The following is a 27,713-nucleotide window of genomic DNA, read 5'->3' as shown; positions in this document are numbered from 1 at the left end:
TGCCAACAGGGACCTAAAGGACTCTCAGACCATGAGAAACAAGATTCTCTGGTCTGATGAAACCAATATTGAACTCTTTGACCTGAATACCAAGCGTCACGTCTGGAGGAAAATTTATAAAAACCTGTTTTTGCTTTGTCATTATGGGGTATTGTGTTTAGATTAATGATGGGAAAAAACAATTTAATACATTTTAGAATAAGGCTGTAACATAACAAAATGTGGAAAAAGTCAAGGGGTCTGAATACTTTCCAAATGTACTGTATACATGGAGAACACACAAATCATTAGCAGCAGGGAGCAGGGTGGGATAAATAAAGCATTATGCACACTCTTTAAGATGAACACACTCATGATTAAACACTCTTGATATGATAGCAGGCTGATGCAATACTTTTGTGGATAACATACTTGTGGTAATTAGCATGCAGGCACCCACTTGAATACATCACACTGGGCACACACTGGTTGAATCAATATTGTTTCCACTTAATTTTAACAAAATTACGTTGAACCAACGTTGAGTAGATGTTGAATTGATTGTCTGTGCCCACTGGGATAGGACTCGCCTCTGCTCTCCAATCAAATAGCTTTCTCAGAAGAAAAGCCTGTAGGGCTCGCAAGGGAAATAGTGCCAGATTAAGACAAAAAATAAAAACAAACATATAACAAATCAAAATAAACTAGTGCACATGATAAGGCATCCCCACATCTTTTGCCATGATACCAGCTCTTTTGCCAGGGCTGACTAAACAAAATACCAAACCCTGCCTACCTGATGTAAGGGACACAAAGTAAACCTGATAGTAAGAGCAGCAGTGGCTTCTCTGAAGCTCTGAAAAATACAAACATAATTATACCCCAGCTCATTTACAAAATAGCAATACCAAAACTTTTATACTTTATTAAATACACAACATTATCAAATAGACTCAATTTACATTATAATGTTACAAGCAGTGCTGGTAGGCCATACTTTCCCAGCCTACACAACCAACAAAACGGTGGCAATACCACATCTTGCAGACAGTGTTGATCATGTCACTGAAACACAAATCATTGTTTTACATGATGGCTGTCATATACTTTAGCAAGCGGTAAAACATTCACAGAACCAGAAACCAAAGTTAGCTTACCCAAAGTTCGACAAACTTTCATAAACACGGTCAAAAGGTGTGAACAGGGAATGTGCACCCTTCGCTGTCCTCTGGGGTGGAACCAACACTCCCCCTAATAAGTACGCTTTAGTTATATATGCAAATTGCTAAACTCATCTCATAGCAGCCGCTAGGTGCCACTGGCTACACTCATTTTACCAAACAAAACTGGGTCAGACTGTTGAAATGACAGATTGTACCGTTGAAAAGACAGATTGTATCTTTAAACAGTAGCTAATTGGTGGGTAAACAAGTGAGAATAATAAAGTAAACAGGTGCTATGCCCCATGGCCACATTGGGGATGGAACTGAGCCAGACTCATCCACAACAATAAATGGGGGAAGGTCATGAATTTTACAGAGGTTTTACACTGTCATTCAGGAAGTTGTACAGTAGGCCTTATGTGGTGGACAGGAACCCTGGGATGTTGCCTTTGTAACTTAATGTTGCTAGTAATCACAGCTTCAGAACTTGGTTATTTGTGGGTTATAGCTCATTAAAAGTGATCATTTCATTAGTGTTGATGCTGACGTTAGGATTCTGTTTTTTAAAGGTTTATTAAACCTGGAGTCTATTTAGTGTCATTTCAGCTCAGAGATTCATAGCTATTTGTCATAGGATATACACCGTGCTTATGGATACAGACAGTGGGTAAACCTATTCATAAATATGAATAATTAATCATTTTCAATTATGAATGCCTGTCTCCTTGTTGCATTGCAAATGATCTCTGCATTGTCACTAGAAAAGCAGAGCTTGTATTCTGTGGCCCTTATGGCCTAGGCCTACTCCACTATAATTTTATGTTATTGTCATTTAATAGATGGTGGACATATGTTTAATCATAATACATTTTGCAATATTATAATGCTGTGGCTTTAAATGAGCCATTCTATTCCCTCATTATCAAGAGCTTGATGGTGTAGCTCTGGCCCGAGGTAATTCTTTGTGTAGTTCGTGGGAACTGAAGTGTAGCCTACTGCCTCTCCTAACTGAGAAACACTCAGAAACACAAGTAGTCCACACTCGGCCCATGTTTACATAATAGGCCACATGAGACATAGCAAAACCTGCTCTAGTATCAATATGACATTTAAATATGGACACGTCGCGGGCGCGTATGGAGTCTTTGAATGGATGCACGTGTAGAATAGTAGGCGGCCTGTAGCCTAGGTAAACAGATGAGCGGGGTATAGACTAGCCCGTGGACACGGATAGGACTGAATGTAATACATTGTAAATAAGAGGTATCAAGGCACATTTATTATATTGTTAATAAAAATAAAATAAAAATATTGTAAAGATGCGCAAAGACGCACGTTCCACCTTGCCAAATTGCACGACATTGAGCAACCTTCACGGTTCCATTTCTGTAAAGAGCCAGTTCACAAATCTAACCGCTGTGCGGCGGTAAAGCTCCACACTCGCTACTGTAGGCTGTCTGAGTAGCTACTCATCATCAACAGAGCAACGCGTAGTCGTAGTGGACGTTCGTGTACGGAACCGGCCGAAAGAGTGTTCACGTTCACAATTTAAAGGGCAAAGGCTACCAAACAGTCCAAGAAATAACGGTTTAATCGACGCAGTACTTGCATTCGGCGTGTAACGGTTGTTTTATCATTCAGACTATAAACTGATAAGCGCAACGGGTTAATATGGACGTACGGCTGGTTTGTTTATGAAATGTAGCCTATCTTTTTCTCGTGAGCGTGGATTTGGAACCTTGCAAAAGTTCACTTGGTAGCTCACCTGCTCTCTATCGCCAGTGTGGAACGCGCTGTGATGCCGATGGTTTCATTTGAAGAACGTCAGGCAGGTCTGATATTATAACAGTATTGTAACGTGGAAGGCTATTTAAACCTCATCCTCTGACAAGGCGTAAATACAGTAATAGCTCAGACCTATTCATCCTCAGGAGAGGTTGCGCCGAACAAGCATCAGGCTATACTGTAAATTAACTAACCAATCCTTCATTCGGAGGGTTTATCTCGTCGCCTGTCATCCTTTCATCTGTGATATTGACTGAACAGGTAATTTAGTTCTGTAACTGTGTTATAGTAAAGACACGTCATTGCATGCTGCCGCCAATCCTAGACATGTACATTTTAGTCATTTAGCAGACGCTGTTATCCAGAGTGACTTACAGTAGTGAGTGTATGTGTTTTCATATTTGTTCGGATTATATTATTTCTGATGATTTCATGTATTTCATATGGTGTCCTCTGACTCGCTGTAACATCCAGAGTTATTACCTAACATAAACACGACCACTACAAGCTGTACAGTAAAAATAAAATCTAGCCCACTTGATGGTAGGGTACTAGGGGGTAACTGCCCCCCCCCCCCCACACACACATTTAATTCACATAAAGACCACAAGATGTCACCAAATTATTTTCCCAACACTTTCCTTGGTTGCCACTATTCTTGCTGAACAAAACATTTCCTCTATATCATCACAACATTTGGAGATATTTCAACAAAAATATTTTGTGGTAAGTTGATCAAACTTTTTGAAATTGTGTTTTTTACATTTTTTATATATAAGTAGGAAAGCCTTAAGATATATAGTCCACTTGTTTAAACAGAAAAATAAAGATACTTTTTGAGTAAAGTAGTAATATGTTGGATGAGTGTGTTGGGGGCAACTCGCCCACATCCCCCCCAGGGGCTAATTACCCCTTTAAGGTTATGAATGTGCGTCTACCAGTCATTTAGACAATGACTAGCTCAGTTTGCACTAGTTTATGAGCTAGTTCGCATAAGCTGCTAGGAGGGCTAGCTAGCAACCTTACTACCAGATTGTTTATGTAAAACACATAAAAAGATAACATAACATAATTGCGTTGTAAATGTTTCCACTAGTGACTGATAGCTTTACAGTTAATGTTACTTTGTAGCCTTTAGCTATTTTACACAGCATTTATGTTATATAGCTATATATCTAGCTACATCTTTAAGGGAGAGCTTTTCAATTGGCATCTCTCCCCCTGTTTTCAGTCACAGGTGGGGACTGGATTAGGTGTGAGGAGGGGGGCTCGTGAGTTGTTCTCCAATTTTACTGGGCATAGTTTTATTTGTGACGTATCTACAAATTAGAAACGTGCAATAGCAGAGCATAAGAGAGTTGCCACATCAATGTTACACTGAATTAATTACTTAAGTTATTATTAAATGTTATATTCCAATGTTATTTAGTGTTATCAGTTATATTCTATTCCAATATTATATTCCAATGAATACCTTTTTTAATTAAAAACAACTGTAGAAAATCTTTTGCTCTTGAATGTCATTTTAAAGACTGCTGGGATTCAATCTCAATTTATTCAAATAATATTTAGTGCAATTGTACATAATGGATTGTATAGAAAAGAAACAACAAAGAAAGAACAAAGAAAATGTATGTGCAGGTGAGTTAAAAAGAGGATCTTTACATCAAATCTCCTCATAGTGCGGATAATAATGGTGACATACGCAACCCCATTTCCCCCCCAAATTATATTTAAATAGTTAAAATAAGACAACCAGACTTAGCTTTTAAGTATTACTTACTAAAGAATTTCTAAATAAAACGGATGAAATGATATTAACACACTTGTGTGAAACCCTTAATCTTCTACCCATGGGGGGGTGTCACAACCTGGCTTTTAGATGGTGACAAGAAAGGGAGTCTACACGTTGGCAGTTAAGGAGTAACAAAAATATTTATTTAAATAACTAACAAAGTGTAAAACTACAAAGGAAAACTAACCTGTGAAGTGTGAAAGTAGGCATGTGAGGGGTGTAATGGAGATGCATGGATGAAGGTAAAATATGTTGAAGGGTGCACCTAATCCAAAAACATAATCAACCAGATCACAAAACAAAATGGTGCTTGTGGAGAGAGAGAGAGAGAGAGAGAGAGAGAGAGAGAGAGAGAGAGAGAGAGAGAGAGAGAGAGAGAGAGAGAGAGAGAGAGAGAGAGAGAGAGAGAGAGAGAGAGAGAGAGAGAGAGAGAGAGAGAGAGAGAGAGAGAGAGAGAGAGAGAGAGAGAGAGAAGATCCCAAACCCAGGTGCAACTTGTCACCTTAACGACCCAATCAGCTCCACCTGTCCCCAATCTACAAATAAAAGCACAAAAACACAGTGAAAGAGGCAGGGAGAGCGTAACGGGGTACTTACAAGTACAGTTACCCTGGTACTTAAAAAAACCTCCCCTTTTCTAAAAACAGCATTTCATGAAATAACTAAAAAAAGTGTCAAATGTGGCCATTTATTTCCCTTGATAGTTTATTTGCTTATTAAGCATGACCTTAAATCACATAGCAATTTTTTTCTCCAAACGTTGCTTTTTCGTGTCAGCAATTAGACATTGTTTTTTTGTTTTTTTGGAGGGGGCAAGTTACCTCCTAGTACCCTAACATGCAAGGAATAATGTAAACAAACATTGACAGTGTTCTTCTTTACATTATCAGTTTCAGTTGTCTTACTCAGAAGAGTGGTACAAATCATATTATGCTAATATTAATTTTATGTCCAATTAATTTCTCCTATGTATAATCAGTTTGCAATAGGCACTCTACTATAGGCTATCATTATATAACCCATATGCCACTGTCGGAAATCATGGTATCTATCCCTACTCTGCTTCTCTTTCATGTTACTTTTTGCCTCTGATTGAGTTACACAGCTTCAGGAAGTGGAGCAAGAGGTTGGGGTTAAGATACAGGAATCGGACCACCGAGCCCATTATGGGAAGATAAACATTCAGCAAGTAGTCTGGATAGTGATTGTATAATAAAAACCTCCTAGGCCATTGTTATGTCTAGTGGTGGAAAAATCCTTTGTGCAACTAGACTAATGTTCCCTCATGCATCCATGTTTGTACACATTTGCACTAATTAACATGGTCTAACTCTTGATTGAAATAGCCACAACACCCATATACTGGTCATGATTTATAATCATGTTGTTAAAACACACAGATGTCCTCTCTCTGTTGTTATCTACCTGACACATACACAAACATGCTCTGAGATAAGATCTGACACTGAAACACCAAATTAAACCGACCTTCAATTTTTCTCTCACAATGTCCTTGAAATAGGAGCAGAAATAGGCCACACAAGCGACTGGCCTCATTCAGTCATTGGTTGATTGGATTCCTGAAGAAATCCATTTATACATCTCTTCAGTCAGTCACTTAATTTAGAACATAAGGACCAATGGTTGTTGCACACAATTCAACTTGTCAAGAGATCTGTGTTAGGCTAAAGTACATGAGACTGAAGTCAAGATATCACCTCAGAATGGCTTATTTCATTCAGTTAGCTTTCTTTTTCTACTTTTCCTTGGGGTCATTTCAACCATATAACTTGCTGTAGCTTGTTTTCTTTTTTTTTTTTCTCTGACTGGTAGAAAAGCATTACAACCCCGGTTACTGTTATTCTATTAGCGTGACCTATGCCCTCTGGCCTGATGGACTGGTGAACTCACAGTGCTGGCCTTTTTCCCCTTTTCACATTTTATGGATTTTTAAGGATTTACAGATTGATATTCTTTCCTGCTGACATTCAATTATATTTAATGCCAAAAGTACATACATAATACATTCACTATAGTTTGAAGAAGTAATTAACCAATTTATATGTACATGACATATTGCTACACGTGTTATAAGAACAGGATGTTTTTTATATCATAACATTCAAACACAACTTCCAAAGGCATCTGCAATTCAAATAATGTATAGATACAGTGAGGGAAAAAAGTATTTGATCCCCTGCTGATTTTGTACGTTTGCCCACTGACAAAGAAATGATCAGTCTATAATTTTAATGGTAGGTTTATTTGAACTGTGAGAGACAGAATAACAACAAAAAAATCCAGAAAAACGCATGTCAAAAATGTTAGAAATTGATTTGCATTTTAATGAGGGAAATAAGTATTTGACCCCCTCTCAATCAGAAAGATTTCTGGCTCCCAGGTGTCTTTTATACAGGTAATGAGCTGAGATTAGGAGCACACTCTTAAAGGGGTGCTCCTAATCTCAGTTTGTTACCTGTATAAAAGACACCTGTCCACAGAAGCAATCAATCAATCAGATTCCAAACTCTCCACCATGGCCAAGACCAAAGAGCTCTCCAAGGATGTCAGGGACAAGATTGTAGACCTACACAAGACTGGAATGGGCTACAAGACCATCGCCAAGCAGCTTGGTGAGAAGGTGACAACAGTTGGTGCGATTATTCGCAAATGGAAGAAACACAAAAGAACTGTCAATCTCCCTCGGCCTGGGGCTCCATGCAAGATCTCAACTCGTGGAGTTGCAATGATCATAAGAACCGTGAGGAATCAGCCCAGAACTACACGGGAGGATCTTGTCAATGATCTCAAGGCAGCTGGGACCATAGTCACCAAGAAAACAATTGGTAACACACTACGCCGTGAAGGACTGAAATCCTGCAGCACCCGCAAGGTCCTCCTGCTCAAGAAAGCACATATACATGCCCGTCTGAAGTTTGCCAATGAACATCTAAATGATTCAGAGGACAACTGGGTGAAAGTGTTGTGGTCAGATGAGACCAACATGGAGCTCTTTGGCATCAACTCAACTCGCCATGTTTGGAGGAGGAGGAATGCTGCCTATGACCCCAAGAACACCATCTCCACCGTCAAACATAGAGGTGGAAACATTATGCTTTGGGGGTGTTTTTCTGCTAAGGGGACAGGACAACTTCACCGCATCAAAGGGATGATGGACGGGGCCATGTACCGTCAAATCTTGGGTGAGAACCTCCTTCCCTCAGCCGGGGAATTGAAAATGGGTCGTGGATGGGTATTCCAGCAGGACAATGACCCAAAACACACGGCCAAGGCAACAAAGGAGTGGCTCAAGAAGAAGCACATTAAGGTCCTGGAGTGGCCTAGCCAGTCTCGAGACCTTAATCCCGTAGAAAATCTGTGGAGGGAGCTGAAGGTTCAGGTTGTCAAACGTCAGCCTCGAAACCTTAATGACTTGGAGAAGATCTGCAAAGAGGAGTGGGACAAAATCCCTCCTGAGATGTGTGCAAACCTGGTGGCCAACTACAAGAAACGTCTGACCTCTGTGATTTCCAACAAGGGTTTTGCCACCAAGTACTAAGTCATGTTTTGCAGAGGGGTCAAATACTTATTTCCCTCATTAAAATGCAAATAATTTTATAACATTTTTGACATGCATTTTTCTGGATTTTTTTGTTGTTATTCTGTCTCTCACTGTTCAAATAAACCTACCATTAAAATTATAGTCATTTATTTGTCAGTGGGCAAATGTACAAAATCAGCAGGGGATCAAATACCTTTTTCCCTCACTGTAGTATTGTGTTTCCAGTTTATCAATATGCTTATTGTACTGTATCTAATGGCTCCCAGACATTCACACCCCTAGTGTCTCATCATCAGCCTGTTAGACTCCTCGACTGGGTCACTGCAGCTCCTGCCAATAGCTCTGTCCTACAGGCCTCTCATGGTCTCATTCTGCTGCTCACAGACTGAACAACCCTTAGCAGATGGGGATTCACTTTTTTGTTGTTAATGTGCAGCTATACGCCTCCGTTTGCCTAGAAAGAGAGAGAGATAAAGTATTTGAGTATGTGTCCTAATTTATGTTTAAGACAAGACCCAAAATATTTTGTGCCTATCCAATCCTGCTCCTGTAACCACAGGCCCACCAGTTAAATTGTAGTTTCCAGATTATGAAGTCACCCCCCTTCACTCTCATCCACTATCACAAACCCCAAACCCCAAATCATGTTGTGTTGTTACATCCTCTGGCAAGGCCTTTTGAAGGGAATTCATATTTTTAATTTTAAAAGATAGCAGCAGGGCAAGAAGGAACTCTTGGGTATTTAATTGACTTCCCTTTAAGATTGCAAAAGCCTTTGATTCCACGCACATGCAGACATTAGTCATCCAGATCCATGGGGCCTGTCTAATGTTCCAGTCATCCAAGCACAACTTCCTTGTGTTCTGCCTCTACTGGTTCTCCTTAATGACTGGAGCCCTTTATTTTATATATTGACACTATCGGTACAATTTGTTGGATTCCATCAGGTGACTGGCATCGAGCATGGTGCCTCTGCATAAAGACCAAATCCTATTACCCAGACATGACTTGTCCTTCACAGTTAACATCATGAGCAGTCGTCTACTACTCTGTCCAGCCAAAGTATACCAGCTTCTCAAAGCCTACTGAGGATCGTTTCTTCCATTTCTCGGTTATAAAATACCTACTCACTTTCATTTTCAGACAGTCATGTTGAGAGTTGTCAGGACTGCATGCAGTTGTTCTAGTTAGACAAAGGCGGATACATTTACAACATTATAGAATATCTCTGGTTCAGCCTTCTGAGTGGCGCAGTGGTCTAAGGCACTGCATCGCAGTGCTAGCTGTGCCTCTAGAGATCCTGGTCTGAGTCCAGGCTCTGTCGCGGCCGGCCGTAACCAGGAGACCCATGGGGCGGCACACAATTGGCCCAGCGCCGTCTGGGTTAGGGGAGGGTTTGGCCAGCTGGAATGTCCTTGTCTCATCGCGCTCTAGCGACTCCTGTGGCGGGTCGGGCGCATGCACGCTGTCACAGTCACCAGGTGTACGGTGTTTCCTCCAACACATTGGTGCGGCTGGCTTCCGGGTTAAGTGGACATTGTGTCAAGAAGCAGTGTAGCTTGGCTGGGTCGTGTTTCGGAGGACGCACGGCTCTCGACCTTTGCCTCTCCCAAGTCCGTACGGGAGTTGCAGCAATGGGACAGACTGTAACTACCCAAACAAAGGCAGATTCACATGCAGTGGTTCTAGATAGACTAGTTAGATAGACAGTTAGGACCTGGGGGGTCTTGCGAGGGAGGATACGTTTCCATGACAGGGTGGCCCTTCACCCCCATTATAATTGAGGTTTCTGGAGACAGAGGTCCTGGATGTGGGGTTGGTTTCTTCTGGGTCCCAGTAGCACTAGGACCTTGAAGAGGTTGGTCTACAGTGGTGGCTGCAGCTGGAGGTGCCACTTATTTGTTCCAGGACATCATTTGTATCTCTGTCAGGAGGGACATATGGCCCTGGAGGGCGGCAGAGCAGAGCAGCACACTCTTCAGCTGTAATTTTAACCCTGAGCACTGAAGATGTAGGCTGAATGTGATCAGTCTTAACAATTCTGCCAGAGTGATTTACTTCAATAAAAACCTGTGGAGAGACTACCACTGTTCAGGATAGGGGTTTATTGCTTTGGTTTAGGTAATGATATGCTACATAAGGACGTATATAGGACTTTATTCAGAATAACCTTGAATAGAAGGAGATACGGCATGGCAAGCGGTACCGGAGTGCCAAGTCTAGGACAAAAAGGCTTCTCAACAGTTTTTACCCCCAAAGCCCCCGCACATTGGCTAACCAGGCTATCTGTATTGTGTTGCACGCCACCCGCCAACCCCTCTTTTACGCTATTGCTACTCTCTGTTCATCATATATGCATAGTCACTTTAACCATATCTACATGTACATACTACCTAAATCAGCCTGACTAACCGGTGTCTGTATGTAGCCTTGCTACTTTTATAGCCTCGCTACTGTATATAGCTTTTTACTGTTGTTTTATTTCTTTACCTACCTATTGTTCACCTAATACCTTTTTTGCACTATTGGTTAGAGCCTGTAAGTAAGCATTTCACTGTAAGGTCTACACCTGTTGTATTCAGCGCACGTGATAAATAAACGTTGATTTGATTTGAGTTATTTAAATCCTATATCTGGGCTGGTCATTTCAAATCATCAATATAAGACACCTCGCATGGAAAGCTTTGGTTATGACTGGTAATGTAGGGCCATTTGTTTTTGTTATTTGTTCTACAGTCTTTACTTAAGCAATAAGTCCTGAGGAGGTGTGGTATATGGCCAGTATACCACGACTAAGGGCTGTTCTTATGCACGGCGCAACACGGAGTGCCTGGGTAAAGCCATTAGCCATAGTACCGTGCATTCGGAAAGTATTCAGACCCCTTGACTTTTTCCACATTTTGTTACGTTACAGCCTAATTCTAAAATTGATTAAATCGTTTTTTTTTAACCCCCCATCAATCTACACACAATACCCCATTATGACAAAGGAAAAACAGTTTTTTTTAAATTTTAGCAAATGTAAAAAAAAAAAAAAAAAACGATATCACATTTACATAAGTATTCAGACCCTTTACTTTCAGGTCTCTCCAGAGATGTTCGATCGGGTTCAAGTCTGGGCTCTGACTGGGCCACTCAAGGACATTCAGAGACTTGTCCCAAAGCCACTCCTGCTTTGTCTTGGCTGTGTGCTTAGGGTCATTGTCCTGTTGGAAGGTGAACTTTTGCCCCTGTCTGAGGCTCAGTTCATCTTTCCCTCGATCCTGACTAGTCTCCCAGTCCCTGCCGCTGAAAAACATCCCCACAGAATGATGCTGCCACCACCATGCTACACTGTAAGGATGGTGCCAGGTTTCCTCCAGATGTGACGCTTGGCATTCAGGTCAAAGAGTTCAATTTTGGTTTCATCAGACCAGAAAATCTTCTCATGGTCTGAGAGTCCTTTAGGTGCCTTTTGGCAAACTCCAAGCGGGCTGTCATTTGCCTTTTACTGAGGAGTGGCTTCCGTCTAGCCACTTTACCATAAAGGCCTGATTGGTGGAGTGCTGCAGAGATAGTTGTCCTTCTGGAAGGTTCTCCCATCTCCACAGAGGAACTCTGGAGCTCTATCAGTGACCATCGAGTTCTTGGTCACCTCTCTGACCAAGACCCTTCTCCCCCAATTGCTCAGTTTGGCCAGGTGGCCAGCTCTAGGAAGAGTCTTGGTGGTTACAAACTTCTTCCATTTAAGAATGATGAAGGCCACTGTGTTCTTAGGGACCTTCAATGCTGCAGACATTTGTTTGGTACCTTTCCCCAGATCTGTGCCTCGCCACAATCCTGTCTCTGAGCTCTATGGACAATTCCTTTGACCTCATGGCTTAATTTTTGCTCTGACATGCACTGTCAACTGTGGGACCTTATGTAGATAGGTGTGTCCCTTTCCAAATCATGTCCAATCACCACAGGTGGACTCCAACGAAGTTGTAGAAACATCTCAAGGATGATCAATGGAAACAGGGTGCACCTGAGCTCAATTTCGAGTCTCATAGCAAAGGGTCTGAATGCTTATTTAAATAAGGTATTATGTTTTCTTTTTTCCTTTTTTTTTGCAAAAATGTATAAAACCTGTTTTCACTGGGGTGTTGTGTGGGGTATTGTGTGTATGGGGTATTAGGGGTATTGTGGCGCAGTGGGGTATTGTGTGTAGATTGGGGTATTGTGTGTAGATTGATGAGGAAAAAAATTATATTAATCTCTTTTAGAATAAGGCTGTAAGGTAATAAAATGTGGAAAAAGGGAAGGGGTCTTAATAATTTACGAATGCACTGTATACCACAAATCCCTGAGGTGCCTTATTGCTATTATAAACCGGTTCCACATTTTTATTAGAACAGTAAAACGTATTTATTTTGTTATATACATGGTATACTGTCTGATATACCACGGCTTTCAGCCAATCAGCATTCAGGGCTTAAATCAACCAGTTTATAATTAAGATATAAAGCCGAAGGGGGTGTGGTATATGGCCAATATACCACGGCTAAGGGCTGTATCCAGACACTCCGCGTTGTGTCGTGCATAAGAACAGCCCTTAGCCGTGGTATATTGATCATTTATACAACAGGTGGGTCTAATCCTGAATGCTGATTGGTTAAAACCGAATTCCTGGGCCTCACGTGTGGCACAGCGGTCTAAGGCACTGCATCGCAGTGCTTGAGGCGTCACTACAGTTCCAGGTTCGATCCAAGGCTGTGTCGCAGCCGGCCGTGACCGGGAGACCCATGAGGCGGGGCAAAAATGGCCCACATCTTCGGTCGCCAGCCCTCGGGCCTAACAACACCCGTGCCAATATATCCTCCAAACACCGGCTTCTCGGGCATTATCACTTAAATACCACAAACACCCAAGGTGTCTTATTGCTTATTATAAACTGGTTACCAATGTAATTAGAACAGTAGAAATAAATACCCATGTCAGCCAATCAGCATTCAGGGCTGAAACCATCCAGTTTAAAATTCTGTTTATACTTTTTTGTGCTGTATTCTTGTGTGTTGTTTGCTGTACGCACTCCCTCTCTTTTGCTCTCGCTGTCACTCTTGCTCCTGCTCTCTCAATGGAGGTGCATGTAAACATCATAACAGATTTGCTATTATTAAATCATTCCGCTCTCTCTCCCTGTAGAACGTGTGTGGAATGAGAAGTAGCTGCTGTCAGTCAGAGCCTGTCTATTCAGGCCCATGTGTAGTCCTCAGGAGGAAAGACATAAGTCAATATTTTCTGAACTCTATTTCCTTAAAACTGCTTTGTTGGTTAAGGGCTTGTAAGTAAGCATTTCACGGTTGTATTCAGCATTTCCTAGGACATTTACGCCTTTCCTAAGCACGCCTTTCCTACGCACTTCTAAGATGGCGCCGACAGATGCAGTAATTAGTTTTTTCATGTATTATTTCTGACATTGTTAGCACAGAAAATATTAAGTGTTATTACATACAGCCGGGAAGAACTATTGGATATAAATGCTACGTCAACTTACCAACATTACGACCAGGAATATGACTTTCCCAAAGCGGATCCTTTGTTTGGACCTCCACCCTGGACATTGGATCTAATCCCAGAGGCCGACCCAAAACAACTTCGTCGCTGCAGGAGAGGCAGACGGAGTGGCTTCCTGGTCAGACTTAGAATGCGAGCACACCATCCACCACTCCCGAGCATATTACTCGCCAATGTCCACTCTCTAGACAACAAGGTGGATGAAATTAGGGCACGAGTTGCCTTCCAGAGAGACATCAGAGATTGTAACATTCTCTGTTTCACGGAAACATGGCTCACTCGGGACATGTTGTCAGAGTCGGTACAGCCACCTGGGTTCTTCACGCATCGCGCTGACAGAAACAAACATCTCTCTGGTAAGAAGGGCGGGGGTGTATGCCTTATGATTAACAACTCATGGTGTAGTCATAACAACATACAGGAACTCAAATCCTTTTGTTCACCTGACCTTATAATTCTTTGCAATCAAATGCCGTCCACATTATCTCCCAAGAGAATTCTCATCGATTATAGTCACTGCTGTGCATATCCCCCCCAAGCAGATACCTCGACGGCCCTGAAAGAACTTCACTGGACTCTATGTAAACTGGAAACCATATATCCTGAGGCTGCATTTATTATAGCTGGGGATTTTAACAAAGCTAATCTGAGAACAAGGCTACCTAAATTTTACCAGCATATCAAATGCTCGACAAGATCTGGTAGCATTCTTGACCATTGCTACTCTAAATTCTACGATGGATACAAGGCCCTCCCTTCGGAAAATCTGACCATGACTCCATTTTGTTGCTCCCCGCCTATAGGCAGAAACTAAAACAGGAAACGCCCGTGCTCAGGTCTATCCAATGCTGGTTTGACCAATCGGATTCCATGCTTCAAGATTGCTTCGATCACGTGGACTGGAATATGTTCCGCATAGCCTCAGACAACAACATACGCTGACTCAGTGAGTGAGTTTATTAGCAAGTGCACCGGAGATGTTGTACCCACTGTGACTATTAAAACATTCCCTAACCAGAAACCGTGGCTTGATGGCAGGATTCGCGCAAAACTGAAAGTGCAAACCACCACTTTTAGTCATGGCAAGGCGACTGGAAACATGACCGAATACAAACAGTGTAGTTATTCCCTCCGCAAGGCAACCAAACAAGCAAAGCGTCACTATAGAGACAAAGTAGAGTTGCAATTCAATGGCTCAAACACGAGACGTATGTGGCAGGGTCTACAGACAATCACAGATTACAAAAAGAAAACCAGCCTCGTTGTGAACATTGACACCTTGCTCCCAGACAAATTAAACAACTTCTTTGCTCACTTTGAGGACAATACAGTGACACGGCCCGCTACCAAAGCCTGTGGGCACTCCTTCTCCGTGGCCAACGTGAGTAAAACATTTAAACATGTTAACCCTCGCAAGGCTGCCGGCCCAGACGGCATCCCTAGCCACATCCTCAGAGCATGCGCAGACCAGCTGGCTGGTGTGTTTACAGACATATTCAATCAATCCCTATCCCAGTCTGTTGTCCCCGCATGCTTCAAGATGGCCACCATTATTCCTATTCCCAAGAAAGCTAAAGTAACTGAACTAAATGACTATCGCCCCGTAGCACTCACTTCTGTCATCATGATGTGCTTTGAGAGACTAGTTAAGGATCATATCACCTCCACCCTACCTGATACCCTAGACCCACTCCAATTTGCTTACCACCTCAATAGGTCCACAGACGATGCAATCGCCATCACAGTGCACACTGACCTATCCCATCTGGACAAGAGGAATACTTATGTAAGAATGCTCTTCATTGACTACAGCTCAGCATTCAACACCATAGAACCCTCCAAATTCATCATTAAGCTCGAGACCCTGGGTCTCGACCCCGCCCTGTGCAACTGGGTCCTGGACTTTCTGATGGGCCGCCCCCAGGTGGTGAAGGTAGGAAACAACATCTCAACTCCACTGATCCTCAACACTGGGGCCCCACAAGAATGCCTTCCCAGCCCTCTCCTGTACTCCCTGTTCACCCATGACTACGTGGCCATGCACGCCTCCAACTCAATCAAGTTTGCAGATAACACTACAGTGGTAGGCTTGATTACCAACAACGTTGAGACGACTTACAGGGAGGAGGTGAGGGCCCTCGGAGTCTGGTGCCAGTAAAATAACCTCTCACTCAACGTCAACAAAACAAAGGAGATAAGCAGAGGGAACACTCCCTCATCCACATCGACAGGACAGTAGTGGAGAAGGTGGAAAGTTTTTAGTTCCTCGGCGTACACATCACGGACAAACTGAAATGGTCCACCCACACAGACAGCGTGGTGAAGAAGGCGCAACAGCCTTTACATTTGTGTGTATAAGGTAGTCGTTGTGATTTTGTTAGATTACTTGTCGGAACTAGAAGCACAAGCATTTCGCGACACTCGGATTAACATCTGCGAACCGTGTGTATGTGACCAATAAAATTTGATTTGATATTTGGTATTAAGACTTACCTTATTCAGTCGTGTAACACACTCTGCAGGTGTGGCTACCTTGCACGCTTTGAATAAATGTATGTGTCTATATGCAAATATGTAACTGCTGAAGACCTTCCCAACTGATGGCCAACAGATTTTTTCATGGGGTTTTCATTCAATAGGGTTTTCAGTACATTTATCATTAAATGAATTAAGGTGTATTGTTTAGTTGTACATTTTGTCGATAGACTGAAATAAAATACAATTTTATTTTTCACATGCACCGAATACAATGTGCTTGCATGACACGGTGGGGTTTTCTCCGTTTTCCCCCCTTTTTTTCCTTTGTGCTTGTAGATCCATTTTTTGATCAACTCTGTTTACATATGAATCTTAATGTTAATATATTATAACATAAATGAAAATGACATATATATATATATGGATGTTGCCAAAAAAATGATTGGTAAATGTTTAATTAATATGGAAATGACTAAAAGTAACTCCACTACATGTAACTGTTATTCTTATCTGCATTACCGTGAAATGTTTACTTACAAGCCCTTAACCAACAATGCAGTTTTAAGTAAATAGAGTTAATTACTAAATAAACTAAAGTTTTTAAAAAGTTACACAATAAAATAACAATAATGAGGCTAAATACAGGGGTACCGGTAATGTGTCGGGTTACAGGTTCTTAGAATAGTAGAATATAATATTTAGTAGGTTATTTCGAGGGAAGGTGTTCAGAATATTATAGATCAATGAAAGAAAGCTAGCTAAATATATGCATATTACTCTCCTTTTCAGCACCAATTGGTAGATTTAAAAATACTCTGATGTTGTAGATTATTTAGGGTTAGGAAAGTATTTCTGAATCATAAAAAACAGGTTTGTAGAGCCTTTACACACTAAATATATTAATTAATCAAAAATACAGTGGTTTGATTAATCCTGAAAGTTGCCACATTCATTTCTTCAACCCATGGTAATGTTGGAAGATTAGTGTACAAACGTGTAGAATTTAAATAGGAAGAAAAGTGTACAATAGTAGGCTATACCCTCGTCTGTTGCCTGCTCTAACTATGGCACTGTGTGATGACACCGCCAAGTATTGCGCCATGTGTTGGCTTCAAACTGTTACGACTTGGTCAGCGCTCTGCTCCATAACGATTTAATTAGCCTACATTTCAACTGTTACTAATGATACTCAGCAACAACCACACCGCCGTGACCGCGTTTACAGAGGAAGCAAATGAAGGTAAACGAAACAATGTAATTAAATGGAATGATAATGTAGGCTATACCAAATGAAGGGAACTAACAGTAAATTAGCAGTTGAATATGTATGTATGTTTCTGTTATTGGCTAATATTGAACATGATAGAAATAGGAAACCGAGAAACTCGGGGTAGCCTATAATTAAGACATTCGAGAGTGCCCATCCCTGCGAGTTTAAAGGCCGTACAATTTAAATTCTGCCGAGTGGCACAGCATTTCATAAACTTTACTATGGGAAAGTTGATATGTTGATATGCTTCAGTTTTCACATTTCACATTTACTGCCATTTCACGATTAAAAGGTAAAATAGATCTAAAACAAGTGTCATTTATATTTACAATTCCCTTATCCAAACTGATGACTCATTTACCTGGCTCTTATCAATAGCTATTATGAAGTTGTAAATTACAGTGCATAGAGAATGGGGTTATTTCCAGCGAAAAAAATTAGATGCTTTTTCCACTTGGAACCGGTAGGTTCGCAAGACCTTATTCATAGTTTCCTTGCGCGTAAAGGTGGTGGAATTTTTAGGGAATTACGTCAAGGTCAGAATATGGCGTATCTGTAGACACAACTCAGCCACACCTTCATTGATTCGATCACCCCAAACGAATAGCTGGTGAATTGCATGCTATTCTCATGCTTAAATTCAAGGCCAGAATACACGTAGAGAGAAAAGTGCATCAAAGTGAATAAATGAAACGGCAAAACAGATATGTATGGGAATACCATCAAATAAATGGCAACCTTCTGGACTGTCGCCTCATATGAAACATTAGCTCATTAATCCAAAATGCTGGAATATAGAACCAACGTTTTAGCTTCACTGTCCAAATAAATACGCAGGGGAGTGTAGGTATAAAATACCATTCCTTTACTTGTTAGTTACTGTGTTTGCATTTTTCCCCAATAATGTTCACAATTTCATATTTTCTTACTTTCTGTATTGCTCACTAGCAGTCATACTACCACTACCTCCCATATACTCCCTTTCAGTCTTCCAGCATTTCTTTCCAGACCTCATCCCCCCATTCCTCCATTGGCTGCTGATAGTTATCTCTAGCTGTATGTGAAAGCGGCCATCAGGACTGTGACAGCTAGCCGAGTGCACAGCACGTGTCATCTTGGCGTGGAGAGAGACGGAGAGGCAGAGGAAGAGCGTAGGGTAATTTTAGGTATAGAATTAGATAGACAGAGAAAATGACAGGGAAGAGGCAAAATAGAGGATAATAAATAAGGGAGATACAGTGTGTGTGAGATGGAGACGAACAATAACGGCAGAGGAGACGTTGGAAGTAAAATGGAAGATAAGGAGTCGGAAGAGCGGGGTTAAGGCATGGTAAATGAGATGGGACCAGAGGATAGGTGTACAAATGGGAAAGGAACAAACATGAGATGGGCTATTGTATATGCACGGTTGACAGACATTGGATGTTGTCATCGTAGGTACTGTCCAGCCTGCCTGACTCATCCCCAGTCAGCGCTGCTCGTTTTGTACCCACCCTCTCCCACGTGTGCTGAATCACCAGACACCCCCCTCCGCATTCCCCCACAAAAACACCATATGTGGACTATAGGCATGTGCCCAGGGACCAAGCTATTGGCCCACATACAAAACAAAATGTTACCATGCATGTACAGCTCAGGGGGACTTGTCACGTGAGTTGAACTGACCTCCAGGAGCTGTAGCTCCACTATCAGCTTTGCATCAAGGTCACAACCCTGCCTCCAGAAGGTCTTGTAACATATTTTAATTGCAGATAACAGAAAGTATTCACACCACTTGAATTTTTCCACATTTTGTTGTGTTACGAAGTGGGATTCAAATGGATTTAATTGTACATTTTTTGTCAACGATCTACACAAAATACTCTGCAATGTCAAAGTGGAAGAATTATATATACACTACTGGTCAAAAGTTTTAGAACACCTACTCATACAAGGGTTTTTCTCTATTTTGACTATTTTCTACATTGTAGAATAATAGTGAAGACATCAAAATGATGAAATTACACAAATGGAATCATGTAGTAACCAAAAAAGTGTTAAACAAATCAAAATATATTTGATATTTGAGGTTCTTCAAATAGACACCTTTTACCTTGATGACAGCTTTGCACGCTCTTGGCATTCTCTCAACCAGCTTCACCTGGAATGCTTTTCCAACAGTCTTGAAGGAATTCCCATGATTTTCCTTCACTCTGCGGTCCGACTCATCCCAAACCATCTCAATTTGGTTGAGGTCGGGGGATTGTGGATGCCAGGTCATCTGATGCAGCACTCCATCACTCTCTTTCTTGGTAAAATAGCCCTTACACAGACTGGAGGTCTGTTGGGTCATTGTCCTGTTGAAAAACAAATGAAACTCCCACTAAGCCCAAACCAGATGGAATGGCATATCACTGCAGAATGCTGTGGTAGCCATGCTGGTTAAGTGTGCCTTGAAGTCTAAATAAATCACAGACAGTGTCACCAGCAAAGCATCCCTACACCATAACACCTCCTCCTCCATGCTTTATGGTGGGAAATACACATGCAGAGATCATCTGTTCACCCACACCACGTCTCACACAGACACGGCTGTTGGAACCAAAAATCTCAAATTTGGACTCCAGACCAAAGGGCAAATTTCCACTGGTCTAATGTCCGTTGCTTGTGTTTCTTGGTGTCCTTTAGTAGTTGTTTCTTTGCAGCAAATCGACCACGAAGGCCTGATTCATGTAGTCTCCTCTGAACAGTTGATGTTGAGATGTGTCTGTTACTTGAACTCTGTGAAGCATTTATTTTGGGCTGCAATTTCTGAGGTTGGTAACTCTAATGAATTTATCCTCTACAGCAGAGGTAACTCTGGATCTTCCATTCCTGTGGCAGTCCTCATGAGAGACAGTTTCATCATGGCGCTTGATGGTTTTTGCGACTGTACTTGAAGAAACAAAGTTCTTGAACATTTACCTATTGACTGATCTTCATGTCTTAAAGTAATGATGGACTGTCATTTCTCTTTGCTTATTTGAGCTGTTCTTGCCATAATAAGGACATGGTCTTTTACCATACAGGGCTATCTTCTGTATACCACCCCTACCTTGTGTCACGTCCTGACCATAGTAAGTTGTTATTTTCTATGGTAGAGTAGGTCAGGGCGTGACAGGGGGTGTTTGTCTATGTTTTGTATTTCTATGTTCAGTTTCTAGTTTTGTATTTCTATGTTGGTTTTGTTTGGTATGATCTCCAATTAGTGGCAGCTGGTTGTCGTCTCTAATTGGAGGTCATATTTAAGCTGATGTTTGTCCCACCTGTTTTTGTGGGTGATTCATTTTTGAGTAGTATTATTTTCTCTGCGTCACGGTTTGTTTTGTTATTCTAGTTATTTGTGTATCACAACGTTTCACGGAATAAATAAATATGTGGAACTACAACCATGCTGCATTTTGGTCCGATCCTTTTGACAACCGTGACACCTTGTCACAACGCAACTGATTGGCTCAAATGCATTAAGAAGGAAAGAAATTCCACAAATTAACTTTTAACAAGGCACACCTGTTAATTCAAATGCATTCCATGTGACTACCTTATGAAGCTGGTTGAGACAATTCCAACCAATATTCCACAATATTTAACCATAATTCATTTTAAAATTCTTCAAGCTCTGCCAAGTTTGTTCTTAATCATTACTAGACAGCCATATTCAACTCTTGCCATAGATTTTCTAAAAGTCAAAAATGTATCTAGGCCACTCAGGAACATTAAATGTCGTCTTGGTAAGCAACTCCAGTGTATATTTGGCCTTGTGTTTTAGGTTATTGTACTGTTGAAAGGTTAATTTGTCTCCTTGTGTCTGAACCAAGTTTCCTCTAGGATTTTGCCTGTGCTTAGCTCTGTTTCGTTTCTTTTTATAAAAAAACCTCCCTAGACCTTACCAATGACAAGCATATCCATAACATGATGCAGCCACCAACATGCTTGAAAATATGAAGGTTGTACTCAGTGATGTGTTGTTGGATTTGCCCCAAACATAATGCTTTGTATTCAGGAAAAAATGTTATTTGCTTTGCCACATTTTTTTGCAGTATTACTTTAGTGCCTTATTGCAAACATGGTGCATGTTTTGGAATATTTGTATTCTGTATAGGCTTCCTTCTTTTCACTCTGTCATTTATGTTAGTATTATGGAGTAACTACATTGTTGTTGATCCATCCTCAGTTATCTTCTTTCACAGCCATTAAACTGCAACTGTTTTAAAGTCACCATTGGCCTCATTGTGAAATCCCTAAGCGGTTTCCTTCCTCTCCAGCAACTGAGTTAGAAAGGGCGCCTGTATCTTTGTAGAGACTGTTGTATATTGATACACCATCCAAAGTGTAATTAATAACTGCAGCATGCTCAAAGGGACATTCAATGTCTGCTTTTTTGTTGTTGTTGACCCATCTACCAATAGGTGCCCTTTTTTGCAAACCATTGAAAAACCTCGCTGGTCTTTGTGGTTGAATCTGTGCTTGACATTCACTGCTCGACTGAGGGATCTTACAGATAATTTTATGTGTGGGGTACAGATATGAGGTAGTCATTTAAAAATCATGTTCAACACTATTATTACACACAGAGTCCATGCAATTTATTATGTGACTTTTTAAGTACATTTTTACTCCTGAACTTATTTAGGCTTGCCATAACAAAAGGGTTATTGACTACTTATTGACTCAACACATTTCAGCTTTTCATTTTTTATTAATTAGTTAACATTTCTAAAAACCTATTTCCAAATTATGGGGTATTGTGTGTAAATCCGTGACACAAAATCTAAATGAATCTAAATTAACATAATAACCCTTTTTGGTTCCAGGTAGAACCCCTTTTCTGTTCTATGAAGAACCCTTTCCACAGAGGGTTCTACCTGGAACTAAAAAGGCTTGTACCTGGAACCAAAAAGGGTTCTTCTCTTCTAAGATTGTTCTGTTACACTGCACTGGCATTTGCTTTGTGATATAGGTACAGTATAGTGTCAGTACTTTCAGATAAACCTTATAGAGGGTGAGGTGATGTTGTGTTGGATGGATGCCCAGCAGTCTTGGCAGTCAAGAGGTGCCCTCCTTATATCTCCTGGTCCAGTCGGAGAGATGGCGTCTCTCCTCACGTCTCTGTCTCCCAACCACAGTGGTTGAGTTATGTGCATGGCCAGTGTCCCAGACTTGTCATGAGTCACCTCTCTCAGGCCCAGGGGCACTCACAGGCCAGAGGCTGGCTCATACTCCACGTGCCCCCCCCTCCCCCCCCAGTTGTTATTACCATGCTATCAGGTTGTGTTGCTGCAGACCCTACAGCGGTTTCTGTGACTTGTGTCGATCAGGTGTTCTGAGCTGATATGAACTGTCTCTGCATCTCCGTGGTTACCGGGGGAATGACAGACGAGGTGGCTCAGGTACAAAGAGAGCTGCTGAGATAAGCCACACCCTGGCTTGTTCTCCTCATTCAATTTCTGAGTTGGTCCAAGAGCTGTGTGAGGTGTGAAGTGTAGGAGGGTATAAATAAGAGTGTGAAATGGGTCACCCCTCCTTTGTGCTCTTTCTCTCCTTTCTCTCCTGTTTCTACCACCTCTGCTCATCACCTGCTGCATCTCTCCCTCTCCTCCCCACCCACTTCCTCTTATTCCCCTCGATGCTCTGCTCTCATTAAACACCTCCACCCTTCTCTCTCTCACTGTCTCTCTTCCCTCTCTCTCTCTCTCTCTCTCTCTTAATTACCTGTTTCAGATGCTCTCAGTCGCCCACGAGAGGGCAGACAGCCAAACACTCAGGGCTGGCATTATGCTGCCAGAGCAGCCTAGGAATGGGGGGAATGTGAACTGCTCAATCACATGAACAGCTGAGTCAATGAGAGCACATGATAAACCTCCCCACCCTCACCAGACATTTGGAACTTTTGTCTCCATTGCTTCTTTAACATCTAGTCTGTCTATACTGCGTGGCACACTGATGGAATATGGTGAACATGGCTTTCCCCTGCTATTGTTTTTCAGTGAGCTTCTGGGAGATGGATCCAGACAACCAGAACCAAAGCCAGCCCCACCCTGAGAACCCATCTGGACTATCAGAGGTTTTAACCCCCACTCCAGCAGCACCTCCAGGCACAGAAACGCCAACCTCTGAACCCTGCGCCAATGCTCCTGCTCCTCAACCATCAGTCCCAGCCCGGCCTCGACGGCCTCAGAGGACCCCCAGAGTAGAGGGCTCTGTAGACGTCTGTGAGCCCAAACCTGACCCCACAGAGGCTAACCAGGACAGATCCACTCCTGATGCTCCAGCTGGGGCCAGCCGTCATAAGCCCCTGCGGCCTGGAGCAGCCAAGCCCCCTGGGGGGCCTGGAGAGCCAGTGGGGTACACTGAAACCACTCCGAAGGCTGGCCCTAAAGTCCCAGGCCACCCCCCAGGGGCCCGGAACCCCATCTCAATGAGGGCAGCCTCAGTGCCCCAGCCACCGTCCTCCAGGCCTATACCTCCCCACCTCAACCCTCATGCCCAGAGGGCCTTCTCTGTGTCGGGCACCGCGGACACACAGGCCCAGGTGGTAGAAGACTTCAGGTGAGCTCCAGGCTCTGTGTGTTATCTGTCCAATCCAGCTTTCACTACCGCACAATTGTTTTTTTTAAACATGAACAGAAAACGCTTTTTTAAGAGCAGGCTTCAGACCTTCAGTGTTGTGGGGGCACAGTCATTTGTCAATACATAGCCCTAAGCACCATAGTAAAGGCTGCAGTGGCATGTATCCAACTAAACTTTTACTGGGGTGTAGTTTCCCATTAACAAAGTGAAAGGGGCAGGAAACTGATTGACAACTGTACATACCACCAGAGTACAGCCAGAGGGGAATAAGTTCCTGGTTTAGGGACTACTTCTTAAGGTCTCTTCCTCCTCTCTTAACTCAAGCTCAACTCAAGTCAGTGGTTGTTTCTCAATATGCGTTCTACCGTGCTCCACACTCTCATGCTCCAAGTGTATTCTCCAAGGACGTTCTCTTGAGTACACTCTTGTGAGGATGAGAGTGTGGAGAACGCATTAAACATTACATTTGAGAAGCACTCGCACTTCCCCTACTGTATTAGCTAACGCTGCATCTCCCCATTCACTGAACCTTTTTCCAGCCAGGACAATGAAAACAAAAAAGACAAAACAAGATATACACAAAGCAAATGTTTTACTTCATAATTATCAGCTAGATATATGTGAATCGTTGTAATCTAGCTAGCCAGTTTATACTAATATTATGCAAGGTACAGTAGATGTCAATTCTTCGTGGGTAGCTAGCTAACAATTATTTGTGGCTAGCTAGCTATGGATTTACCCATTCACTGAACCTTCCTTCTAGTCAGGACAATGGATATAGAGACAAAAAAAGATATACACAAAGCAAACGTTTTACTTCATAACTATCAGCTAGCTAGCTATATGTGAATCATAATAATGAAGCTAACCAGATAGTATAACAGGCAAAAATGACCTAAAACCAATGTTATCCAAGGTAGATGATAATTCTTTGTGGCTATCTGGCTAGCTAACAGTAGTAACTATTGACTTACTATGGGCTTGCGACCTACGCACACTACAATGGGTATTGTAGGCATGTAACCTTGACAAAATTAACACACCATGTAATTATTAATGTATCAAGATAAAATAGTGTAGTCAGGTAACATACAGTGCATTCGGAAAGTATTCAGACCCCTTCCCTTTTTCCACATTTTGTTACATTACAGTCTTATTCTAAAATGGATTAAACTAATTTATTTCCTCATCAATCTCCAAACAATACCCCATCAGGACAAAGTGAGAACAGGTAATTAAAAAAAATAAAAAAATAAAACAGAAATACCTTATTTACATAAGTATTCAGACCCTTTGCCAATATACTTGAAATTGAGCTCAGGTGCATTCTGTTTCCATTGATCATCCTAGAGATGTTTCTACAACTTGTTTGGAGTCCACCTGTGGTAAATTCAATTGATTGGACATGATTTGGAAAGGCACACACCTGTCTATATAAGGTCCCACAGTTGACAGTGCATGTCAGAGGTCGAAGGAATTGTCCATAGCACTCCGAGACGGGATTGTGTCGAGGAACAGATCTGGGGAAGGGTACCAAAAAAATGTCTACAGCATTGAAGGTCCCCAAGAACACAGTGGCCTTCATCCTTCTTAAAGTTTGGAACCACCAAGACTCTTCCTAGAGCTAGCCACCTGGCCAAACTGAGAAATCGGGGGAGAAGGGCCTTAGTCGGGGGAGGTGACCAAGAACACGATGGTCACTCTGACAGAGCTCCAGATTTCTTCTGTGGAGATGGGAGAATCTTCCAGAAGGACAACCATCTCTGCAGCATTCCACCAATCAGGCCTTTATGGTAGAGTGGTCAGACGGAAGCCACACCTCAGTACAAGGCACATGAAAGCCCGCTTGGAGTTTGCCAAAAGGCACCTAAAGAACTCTCAGACTATGAGAAACAAGATTCTCTGGTCTGATGAAACCAAGATTGAAGTCTTTGGCCTGAATGCCAAGCGTCACGTCTGGAGGAAACCTGGCACCATCCCTACTGTGAAGCATGATTGTGGCAGCCTCCTGCTGTGGGGATGTTTTTCAGCTGCAGAGACTGACAAACTAGTCAGGATCGAGGGAAAGATGAACGGAGCAAAGTACAGAGAGATCATTGATGAAAACCTGCTCCAGAGCGCTCAGGACCTCAGACTGGGGTAAAGGTTCACCTTCCAACAGGACAACGACCCTAAGCAAACAGCCAAGACATCGCAGGAGTGGCTTTGGGACAAGTCTCTGAATGTCCATGAGTGGCCCAGCCAGTGCCCGGACTTGAACCCGATCAAACATCTCTGGAGAGACCTGAAAATATTTCTGCAGCAATGCTCCCCATCCAACCTGACAAAGCTTGAGAGGATCTGCAGAGAAGAACGGGAGAAACTCCTCAAATACAGCTATGCCAAGCTTGTAGCGTTATACCCAAGAAGACTCGAGGCTGTAAACACTGCCAAAGGTGCTTCAACAAAGTACTGAGTAAAGGGTCTGAATGCTTATGTAAATGTCATATTTAATTTTAGTTTTTTTGAAAACAATTCTAAAAACCAGTTTTTTGATTCATCATTATGGGGTATTGTGTGTAGATTGATGAGGGGAAAAAACGATTAAATTAATTTAAGAAAAAGGCTGTGATGTACCAACATGTGGGAAAAGTCAAGGGGTTGAATCATTTCCGAATGCACGGTGTGAGATGTGGATAGGCAGTCGGAGTGTATTTTCTCTCGCTTTAGCTAAAATAATGATCTGTTGTTTCAAGAAAATGTGCTTACTTTTAACGTGGTTGCGTCATTTGTTTTTGCATACTTTCCGTTGAAGCTTGCATGCTTCAAGATATGTACAAACGGAGTACTCATTCGAGAAGTGCCCTCCGTGGTCCGTTTCGCATTCATTGATTTGGACTCATTCTCCGGCCCTACCATGCTCCAATTTGTGTGCTGGGAGCACAGTAGTATGCATGTTGAGAAACACCGTCTTTGCCACTGAAACTATGAAATCGAGAGGCAATAACATTCAGCAGTCCCACTCTGTGTTGCTTTTGTGTTATTTTCTACTCACAGCACAGACCCAGTGTCCCGAGGCTTTGTCAGAGCTCTCTGCTAACCTCTCTCATTTATGATGCTAATTAAGCTAATTGAGAGAGTGGATAATCAGAAAATCAATAGAATTATATCAGAGAAAGACTTTGTATGTGTACTGTATGTTAAATGTATGCGGATGTGCCCACCCAAGTCCTGAAATATGAATTAAATGTTCTGCATTTCATTAAGAATCTGTTGCCTAATTATTTGGTTACGGATTGAACCAAGCTTCTATTGATTGTGAGTTTCTGTGTTCCTGCTCTATGATAGAGTGCACATAATCACATGGAATGTGGGCGGTGCCATGCCGCCAGATGACATCACTGCCCTGCTGGGATTGCACGTTGGGGATGGAAACACAGACATGTATATCATTGGGTGAGCTTTTCCCAGGTGGCAGTCAGCCAACCATCTCCCCATCGCCAACTATTCCAGAAGACCTCTTGTCCCTTATTTCCATCCCCCTTCGATATACAGTCCCCTAGGTTATGAGTGGTTGGG

The 27,713-nt window shown here is 42.1% G+C and overlaps 1 protein-coding gene across 2 annotated transcripts in view; it reads left to right on the top strand.

The window, feature by feature from the left end:
• The first annotated feature begins 2,617 nt into the window (after window positions 1–2,617).
• Window positions 2,618–27,713, top strand: part of LOC106585266 (phosphatidylinositol 4,5-bisphosphate 5-phosphatase A) — a 46,125-nt gene continuing 21,029 nt past the window's right edge. Inside the window, exons 1-3 of one of the 2 annotated variants that reach the window (XM_014171300.2) lie at window positions 2,618–3,188; window positions 23,573–24,134; window positions 27,483–27,590. In XM_014171300.2, coding sequence (XP_014026775.1) covers window positions 23,587–24,134; window positions 27,483–27,590 — 656 coding nt within the window. In that variant the 5' untranslated portion in view covers window positions 2,618–3,188; window positions 23,573–23,586. Of the gene's footprint in view, window positions 3,189–17,373; window positions 17,538–23,572; window positions 24,135–27,482; window positions 27,591–27,713 lie in introns of those variants that run through there. The other variant, XM_014171298.2, reaches the window with a different exon arrangement.

The sequence above is a fragment of the Salmo salar genome, chromosome ssa24 (genome assembly GCF_905237065.1).
Source record: "Salmo salar chromosome ssa24, Ssal_v3.1, whole genome shotgun sequence".
NCBI classification, from domain to species: Eukaryota; Metazoa; Chordata; class Actinopteri; order Salmoniformes; family Salmonidae; genus Salmo; species Salmo salar.
This window is presented reverse-complemented; position numbering and strand designations above follow the sequence as displayed.